The sequence below is a fragment of the Gobio gobio genome (assembly GCF_949357685.1).
Source record: "Gobio gobio genome assembly, chromosome: 8".
NCBI lineage: Eukaryota > Metazoa > Chordata > Actinopteri > Cypriniformes > Gobionidae > Gobio > Gobio gobio.
Window position 1 is genome coordinate 8,822,094 of NC_137114.1, and position 12,327 is coordinate 8,834,420.

Consider the following 12,327-nt stretch of genomic DNA (forward strand, 5'->3'; position numbering starts at 1 on the left):
GCCAGCTGTTATACATTTGTATAATATAATTAAAAAGCTAACAACCATCAGTGTAATGACAATTATTTGTATTCGTATAGACTGAGATGTAAAGAAACAGTGGTGGCCACTATCGGAATTAACTGTCAATAGTGATAAGGTATATATAAGAGTGATCCAGACCCACCTTACGAACGAATGACTTACAGAAGGCATACTTAACTAAGATCGTTTCAGGAAACATGTATTAACCTTAAGGTACACCTTAAGGTATAACTTAAGAATGATGTAGTGTTAAAAAGGTTTCGGGAAATCCAGCCCAGAACAAGATATGTTGCTAACAGGGAACCATATGAGAACATTCTGTTAATGTAACAAATGTCCTCTGTGAGACCATACCCCCGTTGCACAAAGTTGTGAGAACGTCCTCTCCTACGTGGGTTGTCCCCCCCATCTAACATTTTCACTCACAGCATACAGGTTTTTGTCAAATGTATCCCGTTTAAAACAGTGTGTTTTTTTTCTCCACCATCCATTCACAAAAGTATATGCTGCTGCTTCTGTCCTCCTCTTTAAGTTTTTGTGAGTGTGTTTCGATAACCTCCATGGACTCTGGGCTTTTTGGAAATATGGAGAGTAAGCCACATAAGCTGACAGTTATATATTCCAACTGCACTTGGACGGTCCTCACATTCATCAGGAATAGTTGCCTTGCCTAAGCAGTACTCATAGTGCTTGAGGGAGGTTTGCTGTCTGACACCGGGAAACCAGGGGAGTGCATCATTAACTAATGGCAGACGCACCTGTCTGGGCGTCTGATCCACAAGTCTGAGACTTGCTCTGACTGATATATTGGTGAAGATTATATGCACTAAGAAACTAATGGATGGCAGGTTCAGCTAAAGATTTGAGATAATATTTAACAAAAGGACATTAGGCACAATTAGTCCAAGAGCATTCCACATTTTCGAGGAACTCTGTGAGTTCAGATTTGTTAGGAGGATTTACAGTAGTGTCGCATGGCCTAACTTTTGGCATAAAGCCTGGCCCATTTTACAGCTTATTCTGGCCTAGAACAATCCACAGACCAGTCAACAAAATATTAAAATGTAGGTAAAAGCACATTTTCCAAATGAGCATATGTTGGAAATAATTGATAACAGATTCACCTCATTCAAATACTTGCACAGCAGTGTCAGTTTGTGTCCAACTCAACTAACAGAAGAAAAGTGTGAAGACTTTTTAATAAATATAATTGTGAAAGAAAATTTTTGAACCTTTAATGGTTTTCTGCATTCTTTGGATTTTGTCTAGATAATGAATCCAAACAACCAATACACACATTTTTACATTTTTGCAAATTTGTTGTGTTCAAGTGCTTTGTTGTCGGAAAGAATCACAGAGACCAGGTTTTCTTGCCTATTTCTTGGGGAAATAGTTCATGGACAGCATGATAGAGTTGGCGTAATCACAGAAACCAGTCATCACTCTGTAGATTTCCAGAAAAAAATGCCTTTCAATGTAAAAAAACATTTAAAGGGCCAACAATCAGATACTATTCAATTTGAAGAAACTCAGAAATTCAACACAACTGTTTCTCTGTCTCGGAGTGGATGTCCAAACAAGAATCACGCCAAGTCACAAAACACCAGACTAGCATCTAAGGATTCAAAGGCCTCTCTTGCATTGGCTAAAGTGTATTAGTGTTCATTAGACCACCATCAGGCAGGACAGCACAGAGCCACAGCTCTCCAAAAATAACATTTCTACTAACCTAAAATTTGTGTGAATGAGCAAGAATGTTTTGTGGACCGTTAAGTTGATAGAATGAAACTCTGCACTCATCTTAACTGTGAGGCACAGTAGGGGCAGTATAATGTTTTGGAGCATTGCCATCTTCAAGATGTCTTCAGGGTGTCCATAAACAGAAAGTCGGTCCTGCAACAAGATAAAGACCCTAAATATTCAAGTAGGTCTACCACTGAAAGATTAAAGCAAATGAAATAAAATGTGTCAGTCTCTGAAACCGCTGTATAGGACCAAGCCGAAGTTACTGGAAATATAGGGCTGCTAGAATTGATGGGAAAGGGGGTCACATCAAAGGTCCTATTCCATAATTCACCTGTGCGTTAGTTTAGTGCAGAACTACAGTAAATCACATTAGAACCAGTGGATTCAGTAACTTCTGGACATTTTTGTAACCCTCTGTGAATGGACTGCGGGTGTGCTGCCTGAGGCTGAAATTAGCAGGGACCTTTCTTTAGCCTATGCTAGACATTTTAACTGATCCAAATAAATTGCAAAAGGTTGGAGCCGAACGTAGACAAGCAGTTTAACAGTCTATAACAAGCCAAAATATGGTTACAGCTCCATCTCTCTGCAACTGTGGCAATGCTCTGCAGAGCGATGTGGCTTTTTCCCAAGTTAATGATCTGTTGTCCATGACCCTCAGGAAACTAATTAACTGCTAGGAGAGCAAGAGTGTGACCTCCGTTTTTCATCAGCCACTGTGAGAAATGTCATATGTTTTCTCTTGTGTCAGAAGTTGGAATACCAGGATTTAGGGGCCTATTAAGGCTACTCTAAGATTTATAGTGGCAACAAGGCAAAAGACAAGCAAAGCATTTTGCTGCACATCCTTCCCATTCCTGTATTCCTCCCTCTACCATAAAATAAGAATGCAAACTCTGTGACCTCATTTGTTTAGGGTTTCCGTGTTGAAGGAGGACAATGTAGCAATAATTTTCAGTGAAGCCTTACTCCTCATTTACTTAAGCCAAAAGATCAACTGTAGCCTCTGAGACCTCACTCTCCATCTCAACTGTCTTTTCATTTTATTCTCACTCTCTTCATTCTTTCCTATCCAGCCCCTCCCAGTTACTAAATCACTTCATAGGCCAGGCTATTTGGGGGTTGGGGCAGATCATCATAATTCATAATCATTCATATGTGATATTCTTCCTATTAGATATCACTTCGGTAGTTAGGTAATTAGGTATCACTTCATTTCGATAGTCCACTTTAAACAGTGTACTAAATATAATTAACTTTGCGACTACATGTCAACTAGCAGTCATTAGAGTATTAGTAGACTGTCTGTTTAATATCTACTAACACTTTATTTTGATGCTCCCCAACTGACATTCTACTGACAATAAGTAACTTTGCAAGTTCATATCAACTTATTCTACTTACCCGAACCTAACAATCTACTAATAATCTAATGAGTTAGTTGACATGTAGTAAAAAAATAATGAGAGTTAGTTTACATGTAGTTGGAAACTTGGAGGAGGGTAATTTGCTCCTGAGCAACATGATAAAGCTGCTGATAATACTGAATGGACCAAAGCATATGTAGGGATGCTATGACAGGCATTGTATTCCTATAGGTAGACATGGATCAGCTGAGATTCAGCTGATGCGAACTTGACTGACGTGACCAGCCAGAACTAATGTTATGCTTAATTACATTTTTTACTTACACTATAAACGAATTGCCAATAAATGTAAATTCCTTGCATACAGGTTTTCTGAATTTGTTGCTATGTGTCCCTCCTACTGTAGGTGGTTATGGGGGTTATGGCGGCTATGGTGGTGCTGGAAGATTCTACCCAATGGCTGGAGGTCTGAAACCGGCAAAATCAGGTGCTCATCCAGTGAATAGTCAGCAAAGGTTAAAGTGCAGTCAAGTAATTGCATATAACCATTAGGCTTTCTCTTTAGGCACTGGGCTACCTGGTGGAGGTCTGCCTGGAGGAGGTCTTCCTGGAGGTGCCATTCATTCAACAAGTCCATTGATGAATTAGATTTTCTTAGTGGCTAAGTAACACAAACTGCACAACTCTTTTCTAAGTCTGATTATCTTGTTTCAGGTGCTGGTGTAAAGCCCCCTAAAGGAGGTAATATATGTCTTTGGGAGTCCATTGTTTTCATTGTACAAACACAATCTTTTATGCAAACATCTTTGGAGAAGAATGTCTCTGGCTAATTGACTGTAACCAGAGTTTCTTGCAAAAGCAGGAACGAGATGCTGCGCTGACAGTGCTATGGGAAAACATCTTTGTTTGACCGGTTGTGAAGTATGTGTGCCAAGAACTAGGCTTTAAATAACCTCTGACAATGATGTCAAGGTTGTGAAGTGTGTGCGCACAAACACGAGTAAAGCCTGGAATATTGAGTGAAGGGCATGTGAGCCCAGAGTAAAATTAACATCCAAACTATAAAATCTGATAAATGTGTGCAGAGAGGTCCAGCCTGCCGCATCACATACTTGTTGCAAGGGAGCGTCTCTTGCCAAAGCCCTGGAGGATGCAACCCCCCTGGTGGAAGGAGCCCTAAGTCCTAGAGGCGAAGCTTAACAGCACACCTCATAGGCTAGAGCAATAGCATCCCTCACCCGGTATGACATTGTTTGCAGTTGCCATAGCAAATGAAAAGTTGCTCTGACTTGCGCTACTGGCAAGTGAGGTGGACATAAGTCTGAAGAGCACAAACTGGACACAGTAGGTGAAGTTTCTCTTGCCCCAGTGTAGTGAACAGCAGAGGACAGAAGGCTTCAAGAATGACCGGATGCATGGTTGATAATGCAACTTTAGGCAGATAGTTAGGAAGATAAATATCTTTGACTAGTCCAGGGGCAGAGTCTAAGCAGGATGGCAAAATTGATAGAGCCTGCAAACCCACAATTATCTTTAGCAAAGTAATGGCCATGAGAGAAACTATCTTTATAGTCAGAAGCTTGTCAGGCGCTGGTTCAAAAAGGGATCTCAACTAGCCCCTCAAGGACTGTGGCCAAGTCCCACAGAGGATCTTTGCTCTAATGGGAGGCCTCAGTCGTCTTGCTCCACGGGCCGATATTGGTAAGCTTTGCCCCTGAAAGTGAACCCTGAAAGTGAGCTTTCTGTGTTGTGGTAGAATTTCTATATGAAAATATGCATCCTTGAGATTGATTGTGACAAACAAATCTTTGTATTGGATCTGAGACACAATTATCTGTATTGTTAGCATCTTGAACTTGTACGTTCTGAAAGAATCTAAAATGGACATCTAAAATCGGATGCAACCCCCATCTTTTTTTGGGAACCAAAAACTACAGACTGTAATAGCCTGACTGTCTTTCTGAGAGGGGACATGTTCTATGGCCCCTTTGCCCAGAACATTTTGCAGCTCTTGTGACAGCAAATGCACCTCCTATGTTTCACGGTAGTAGGGAACACGTACTCTGTAATGCCTTTCTATTGTCTTTAAGACAGGGGTCTCAAACTTGCGGCCCGCAGGATGATATTTTGTGGCCCCCTTCTTGACATCAAAGTTTAGTGTGGCCCACGCGATGCTCTGAAAAGCACCTTTTAGCCGAGTCGCTGCGTGTGCAGCGCTTGCCGCGCTTGCCACGCTTGCTGCCTTTGTGTGTGTGTGAGAGAGAGAGAGTTGGCTCGCCCCTCCCTCATGCAGTATAATTGGTTGACACAGCGTGATTGACAGGAACAGACGAACGAAGCTGATCACACAGTTGAAACGAATGTGGTCTAACAGTGCTCGTCAATGTCAAAAGGATTGAGATGGCCAATCAAATCAAAGTATGCAGGGTTTACGTTCTCTTTTGGCTCGTGCACACTGCACAGTCTTCACACACAGACGAGTGCGTCAATCTATCGCTTAATGCCGTTGCTGAGAGAGACTGTATTCTTTCCGGTGAAATCACAAAACAAAATGCAAATGTGTCCATGGTCTTATTATACAATCATTGATGAACATCTTTGATTTTAATGAAGAAAAACTATATGAGAGCGGATTAGAACCCGGAAACTTTGACATGATTGACAAAAACTCTACCACCAGACCACTAGATAATTCTAAAGTCTTCTTTGTATTTATTCACTCACTCATGCGAAGAATATTGGGACTAATAATATATTTGACGCAAATTAATGCAAATATTGTTTACAAATAGTCTCAAAAAGCCCCTATATTTAGTTCAAATTCAGAGGAACAGTTAATGTTCAGAAGAAACATTCATGTTGAAGAACTGTTAATAATAAAGATTGAGAAGATTGGATCAGTTGTGCTACTTTTTTTTGCAATACTTGAAACACTGTTTATGTGTAATACTTGATGCGGCCCAGCCTGACCCAGAGTCTACCTCCAGCGGCCCCCAGGTAAAATGAGTTTGAGACCCCTGCTTTAAGACCCAAGAAGAGATACTGGACAGCACTTTCCACAATGCAAACTTCTCTGAAAGGGGCACTCATTTCGATATTTCGTCTTGTTGGGGGGTATTAAATGTTCTGTGTCCTAGGAGATGGCAGAAAGCAACAGAACATTCAACATTTCGCTGGAAACCTCTGCCCCCCTGAAACACAGAAGGTGGCGGGGTTGGAACAGTGGTGTCGTGAGGATGTCAGGAAGGAGCTACTTAATATATTTTACATGCCCTGCCCTAGGGGGCAGTACACTTCCATAGTGTGCAGAGCAGCACCAGCATGACCCACTGATCGAAAGCCTTCCCTACCAGCGTGAATGTTGTTCTGCACTGCTTGGTGGGGAGTGCTGATTTTTTTGTGACGATGAGCTCCCAGGAGAGATAACCCACGAGCATCTCTTCCAACTGGGGTATCATCATATAGCCACGTGCCCTTGCACCCACAATAGTCAAATAAGTCAACATCAAGGGCACAAAGACATGTGAAGAATAAGCTATATATAACCTCTATATAGCAGATCCATAATCCAGAGTGTTGCCTCAGTACATGCGAGATCCAAGCCACTAGATTCTTTATTGACAAGAGAACCTATATCCTTAGTCCGCTCTGAAAAAGCATCACCTTCAGCAGCGGACGGGAGGACGTTGCGATCTGGAGATAGAACGAGAGAAAGGGAAGGACTCGTCTCACGCTCCTTAGCCAGATCGACTCACGACACGCGAGATGAGTGCAAAGTACTTTAATGAAGCACTCAAAGCAGAGCTCATGCTTATGGGCCGCGAGGCACTCTTTTTTTCTCTTGCACACTGACAGCTGGAACTGGAACAAAGTGGACAGATGCTTCATGTCTATTTATAGCCTCTCATGAGCACGCATTCCAGTGATGTAATCGTGAGAGGTTATTTAAAGCTAAGTTGTTGGCGCGTTTGCCACACATACTTCACAACTGGTCAAACAAAGATATTTTCCCATAGCACTGTCAGCGCAGCATTGAGAGTAGCTTTTGATAGGGAACTGAAATAGAAAAAGTATGTGGAGAACGGACCTCATACTCAGAAGAACTATTCATACAGTCAAAACATACAGGTCCCTTTTAAACACATTTTACATATAACTACATATAACACGGCTAAGACTCTTTTCATGGTATTCCAGTTGGCTTGAACTTGAATGAAGGAGCCTTAGATCATGAGCCAAATCAACAAACGTGTTCCCTCTGGGACACCGCTGGTGGTGTTCGTGTAAAGAAGGCCAGCACATTACTTCAGCTTGTCCTTGGCACAATCTAAAAGCAGCATGCAATGTCTGTTCCTCTGTGTTTGATATCGGTTGGAAAATGGTTAAACAAATAAATGAACAGCCTGAAACATCAGCTTCCAGGCACTGAAATCAGATAAGATGACGTGTTTCATGTCAGAGGGACAGAGCAAGTGAGGCAAATTAAATCAGAGAGGGAATCACATGGAATATCTGCAGTCTAGCTTTGCATTCAATGAGTTTAGTGATGTGACTTAATGTGTTTGTGTTCGTTCAGGGCCAGGTGTAGGAGGAACTGGTACTGGTCTCCCAGGTGCAGTAAATGGATATTTATTGTGCTTTGCATGAGTGCATTTGAATGATTAGCAAGCAGTGATCGTACAGTGTATGATGGTCTCGTGTTTGTATTGCTTAGGCATTGGCATTCCTCAGACCGGTGTACAAGGACTGGGCCCTGGTGGAGTTGGACCTGGAGGAAAAGCAGCAAAAGCTGGAAAAGCTCCTGTGCCGGGTAAGCGTGGAAGTGTGAAGTTGCATATATAAATGGAAATATGCAAGATTATAGATCAACTTTTCAATCTTGATTTTTGCAGGAGTGGGAGTGCCTGGTCCGTATCAAGGAGGACTTGGACAAGGTTTGTTCTTTTCCTCTGGTTATGTACTGTAATTTGACGACCAGGCCCACAAGGAATCTGAAAACGTTTTTCACATTTTATGTGCTGATTGTGGGGAACATTCGCTGAATTCTGTGAAATGGATCTACACATGGCAAAATATGTTCAACAGAGCTTAAGATACTACACTCCTAGGCCAGAAACATTTTATATGCAAGTGTGCAAACATACAAATTCTTGGCACATTCAAGAGGGCGATAGAGTTACCTTCATAGTGTGCAATGGATTTTTCAGGTAGCTAGCTAAAAACAGTTCCATTTAACTAGACTCGCTCAGCAAGAGGGACCTTAGACCTCAGTTGCTTCTCCATGACAGCAGTTGACCTAAAGGAGAGAACAGACAACAGAAAACCATTTAACATAGAAATGGTGCATGAAATGCACATTGTGCAGTTAGAAGCATTGCACTCACGTACTTGCATGAAGTATGTTTGGTCCATTATCAAATCAGCCAAGACATCTTATAAACAAATGTGTCAAACTTAAATGATTTCTGCAAACATCTGTGGAGCATTCTGTGGTAGCAGATTTTGTGCAGGCTACCTAATACCTCTGTTATTTGGATAAAACACCAAATTCATTCATTTGGTCTTGATCACTTGGATTTATATGACCACAGGCTTCAATGGACGGGGTGTTCTTCCTGGTGTAGCCACAGGAAGTGGACTCAAGCCTAAATCAGGTAATCTCTCAATGAAAATGACATCCGTCATTGCAGTGTGATACTTCTGAAGATAAATTATACAATAACTATATGACTGACTGAATCTTTCCTATAGCTGCTGGTGGTGCTGGGCAGGGTCTGGTACCAGGTGCTGGTTAGTACATGAGCAACCATTTTAAACAGTATAATGATATCTAGAAAGTGTTCGAAGTTTGCTAATCTAACAGGATCTGCATGGTTAAGAACTTGATGTTGTCTGTCATAGGTGGGCGTGGATATGGTGGACCATTGCAACAAGGAGTTTTTCACGGATACCCTCTGAAATCTCCCAAAGCCCCAGGTGAAATATCTCATTCTTTTAATCAGACTACACAAATCAGCTCAGCCCAGCTTTACCAGCCCTTGGAAAGAATAATTTGCTGACTGATTGCATTTGTGGTTTTACAGCTATTTAAGCAGCACAATATGAGATTGCTAGAAATAAGCAAGTAAGAATGTCTTTCATCAAACGCTCCAGATGAAACCCAGCTATATTGGATCACTGCTTAGACTTGCATTGCTATTCATCCATTTATGTAGTAGATTGCTCTCCGGTGCACAGAAACGTTGTGTGATTTCTCCTACATGGAGGTTCAACAGTTGAAGAGCTCAATTAATTTTGTTTCAAGCACTAACCTCAGATTGACGATGTGCTCTCTGGGAAGTGACTCCTCACCTGAGAAAATGCCCTGACAAAGTTCATAGGCATAGTTTTCATAGTCATATCTAAAATATATTTTCGTAAATGTTTCCGTTTGACACTTGAAATTAAATGCATATTTTCACGTCTCTCTTATCGGTGCGTTCAGCCTTAATCATGGATTAGGAATTCATCCAGTAAAATTACGAGAAATTGATTGCGGTATTAATATGAGAGTCTCTAGTGGAACAAAGCTTTTCCAAGCTTGCATATTTGTTCTGATTAAAACAGGATACAGTGTTGATAAAAATGTGGGGTCAATTTGAACTGTTTAATGCTTCATATGTTGTGTCAGATGCTTCTTTATCATATTAATTTTTGCAGTTTCATATGTATATTATTTAATCTGTATGCGCTTTATGTTCAAACACTGGCCTTGTGTTAGTTAATACCAATAGCATTAGCTTTGATACGTTTACAGCATATTTTACATCACAAAGTATTTTTGTTGTATCTTTAGTAGCCTATGTTTTGATACACCTGATTACCTGTCTCAACAGGTGCTGGGTTGCCCTATACTGGCGGTAAACTTCCATACGGTAGGCTACAGTAGCAACCTTGAGAACATGCATGTGCAAAATACCTGGTGTATGTTGTATTTTAGCTTATGTGCTGATTGTCACCTGGTATACAAAAGGTTATGGTGGCTTTGGTGGTGGTACTGGACTCCCTGGTGGGAAAGGAGGAGCTGGTTCCAAGCCGGGTTATCCAACAGGGACTGGTGAGCTATCATTTTTAAATCATTGTAATACACTACAGGGTGAATCTAACATAACCTGTAAAAACATGTCATATTTCCCACCAAAACTATTATTGTATTGTAATATAATGTAGATGCAAAACACTTTAATAGCCTGAAAGAAATGGCTTCATTATCTTAAAGGTAGGGTAGGCAATTTCTGAGAGGCTAGCAATAGCAAGCTAGATTTAAAAGCATGAGATCCCACCCTCCTTTCAGAGTGCTCACCAAAGCCACGCCTCCTCCAAAACACAGACCGTTCATGTGGCAGAGGGCTCTCTCTTCTCGGACCGAATGATTGGATGAATAGTTTTTTGGTTCTGTAACTTCCACAGAAGATATATATATTTAGTCCACTTATATTACTGATTGCTATCAGGATGGGAAGAGAGTTTCAACCAGTAAAACAAAAAGGGTTTTTAAAAAAATTGCCTACCCTACCTTTAATGCAAAATATAATTTCTTATTTATTCAGTTTGTTTATTGACTTCATGATATTCACCATAGAAGAGTTGCAAAGATACTGAAATCCCAATGTTACTTTACATGGCTGCAAACAGTGCACATGCACACACACACACACATGCACACACACACACACACACACACACACACACACACACACACACACACACACACACACACACACACACACACACACACACACACACACACACACACACACACACACACACACACACACACACACACACGCACTGCAAATGTATGATCAATGGCTGATCTGCTGTCTCTGTATGCAGGTGTGGGGTCTTTAGGGCTCGCTGTGGCACAGGCCAAAGCTGCTAAATATGGTAATAATCATTTATTAAATGTTTTTAAAATCCACATGGCCTAAGCTATATTCACTGAACAAAGATATTAATATTTGCTTCAGATGTTTGTGCATATTTGTGTTATATGAATGTAATATGAAGTTCACTCTTGGCAAATGTCTTAAGGTGCTGGAGCTGGTTTAGGTGGTGCTGGTGGACTTTACCCTGGGGCAGGAGGTGAAGAGGCATTTTCTTTTATAATCCCACAAAACTGCAATCAACATTTTCATATTAAAGGAATAGGCCGATCAGAAATGGAAGTCATTTACTCAAGCAGCTACTTCAGTGTTTACGTATTTCCTCAGGTATTGGAGCTGGTTTAGGTGGGGTTGGAGCTTTGCCAGGTGGTGCTGGTGGACTTTCCCCAGGGGCAGGAGGTGAGAAATCATTTTGCTAAAGAATGATTTAAGAGCTGCAATCAGCCATTGTCATTTTAAAGAAATAGTACACCCCAATATGGAAATCATTTACTCACTCTTATGTCATTTCTAAAGTTGTGGAATAGAAAAAAAGAAGCCATAGAAAAGAATGTACAAGCAGCTTTTTCATAAAACAAAAATCAAAGTTGTTGTTGAGCTTGAAAAATGACAGACCACAATACAAGTTGTTTATTTACAAGTCCAATCTGATGTAGCTTCAAATTATAAATCCCAGTTTAATATGTTTACTTCTTATTTCTATAGTGCACTTAAGATATTCTACTAACTATAAGTAACTTTGCAACTACATGTCAACAAACTGTCATTAAAGTATTAGTAGACTGTTCGTTTAGGGTTAGTATAATACGTTGACATAGTAGTTAGTCAGTAGAATGTCTGTTGGTGAGCATCAAAATAAAGAGTAAGCAGATATTAAACAGACAGTTTACTAATAATCTATTGAGTTAGTTGACATGTTGTTGCAGTTACTTATAGTCAATATAATGTTAAAAATGGGCCATTGAAATTAAGTCTTACCAAATAAATGGTTCCCTCTGAGCAGGTGCAGGTGTCCTCACACCAGCTCAAGCTAAAGCAGCTAAATATGGTGAGTGCACTGATTAATTATCCTGCTATATTATGGGCCCCGAAGTGGTTGTTTGGCAAGTGATAATCTCAGAGAAAACTAATCTGATGGCACATGGTTTTTGGCTTGTAAATGTGTTTTTGTGGTTTGACTAGGTGCTGGTCCTGGTGTTACTGGTATTGGTGGTGTACCAGGCACAGGTAGATTCTTTCCTGGGGTAGGAGGTGAGATACAAATG

General features: G+C 40.7%; 1 protein-coding gene across 9 annotated transcripts in view; it reads left to right on the forward strand.

Moving 5' to 3' along the window:
- Nucleotides 1-12,327, forward strand: part of elna (elastin a) — a 105,297-nt gene that overhangs the window by 35,248 nt on the left and 57,722 nt on the right. For all 9 annotated transcript variants that reach the window (XM_079823128.1, XM_079823131.1, XM_079823123.1 and 6 more), the window contains exons 5-20: nt 3,544-3,624; nt 3,703-3,750; nt 3,852-3,878; nt 7,714-7,749; nt 7,852-7,947; nt 8,030-8,071; nt 8,729-8,791; nt 8,889-8,927; nt 9,039-9,113; nt 10,013-10,051; nt 10,150-10,233; nt 11,013-11,063; nt 11,211-11,261; nt 11,390-11,461; nt 12,066-12,110; nt 12,245-12,313. In XM_079823128.1, the coding sequence (XP_079679254.1) occupies nt 3,544-3,624; nt 3,703-3,750; nt 3,852-3,878; nt 7,714-7,749; nt 7,852-7,947; nt 8,030-8,071; nt 8,729-8,791; nt 8,889-8,927; nt 9,039-9,113; nt 10,013-10,051; nt 10,150-10,233; nt 11,013-11,063; nt 11,211-11,261; nt 11,390-11,461; nt 12,066-12,110; nt 12,245-12,313 (918 nt within the window). The remainder of the gene's footprint in view (nt 1-3,543; nt 3,625-3,702; nt 3,751-3,851; nt 3,879-7,713; nt 7,750-7,851; nt 7,948-8,029; nt 8,072-8,728; nt 8,792-8,888; nt 8,928-9,038; nt 9,114-10,012; nt 10,052-10,149; nt 10,234-11,012; nt 11,064-11,210; nt 11,262-11,389; nt 11,462-12,065; nt 12,111-12,244; nt 12,314-12,327) is intronic.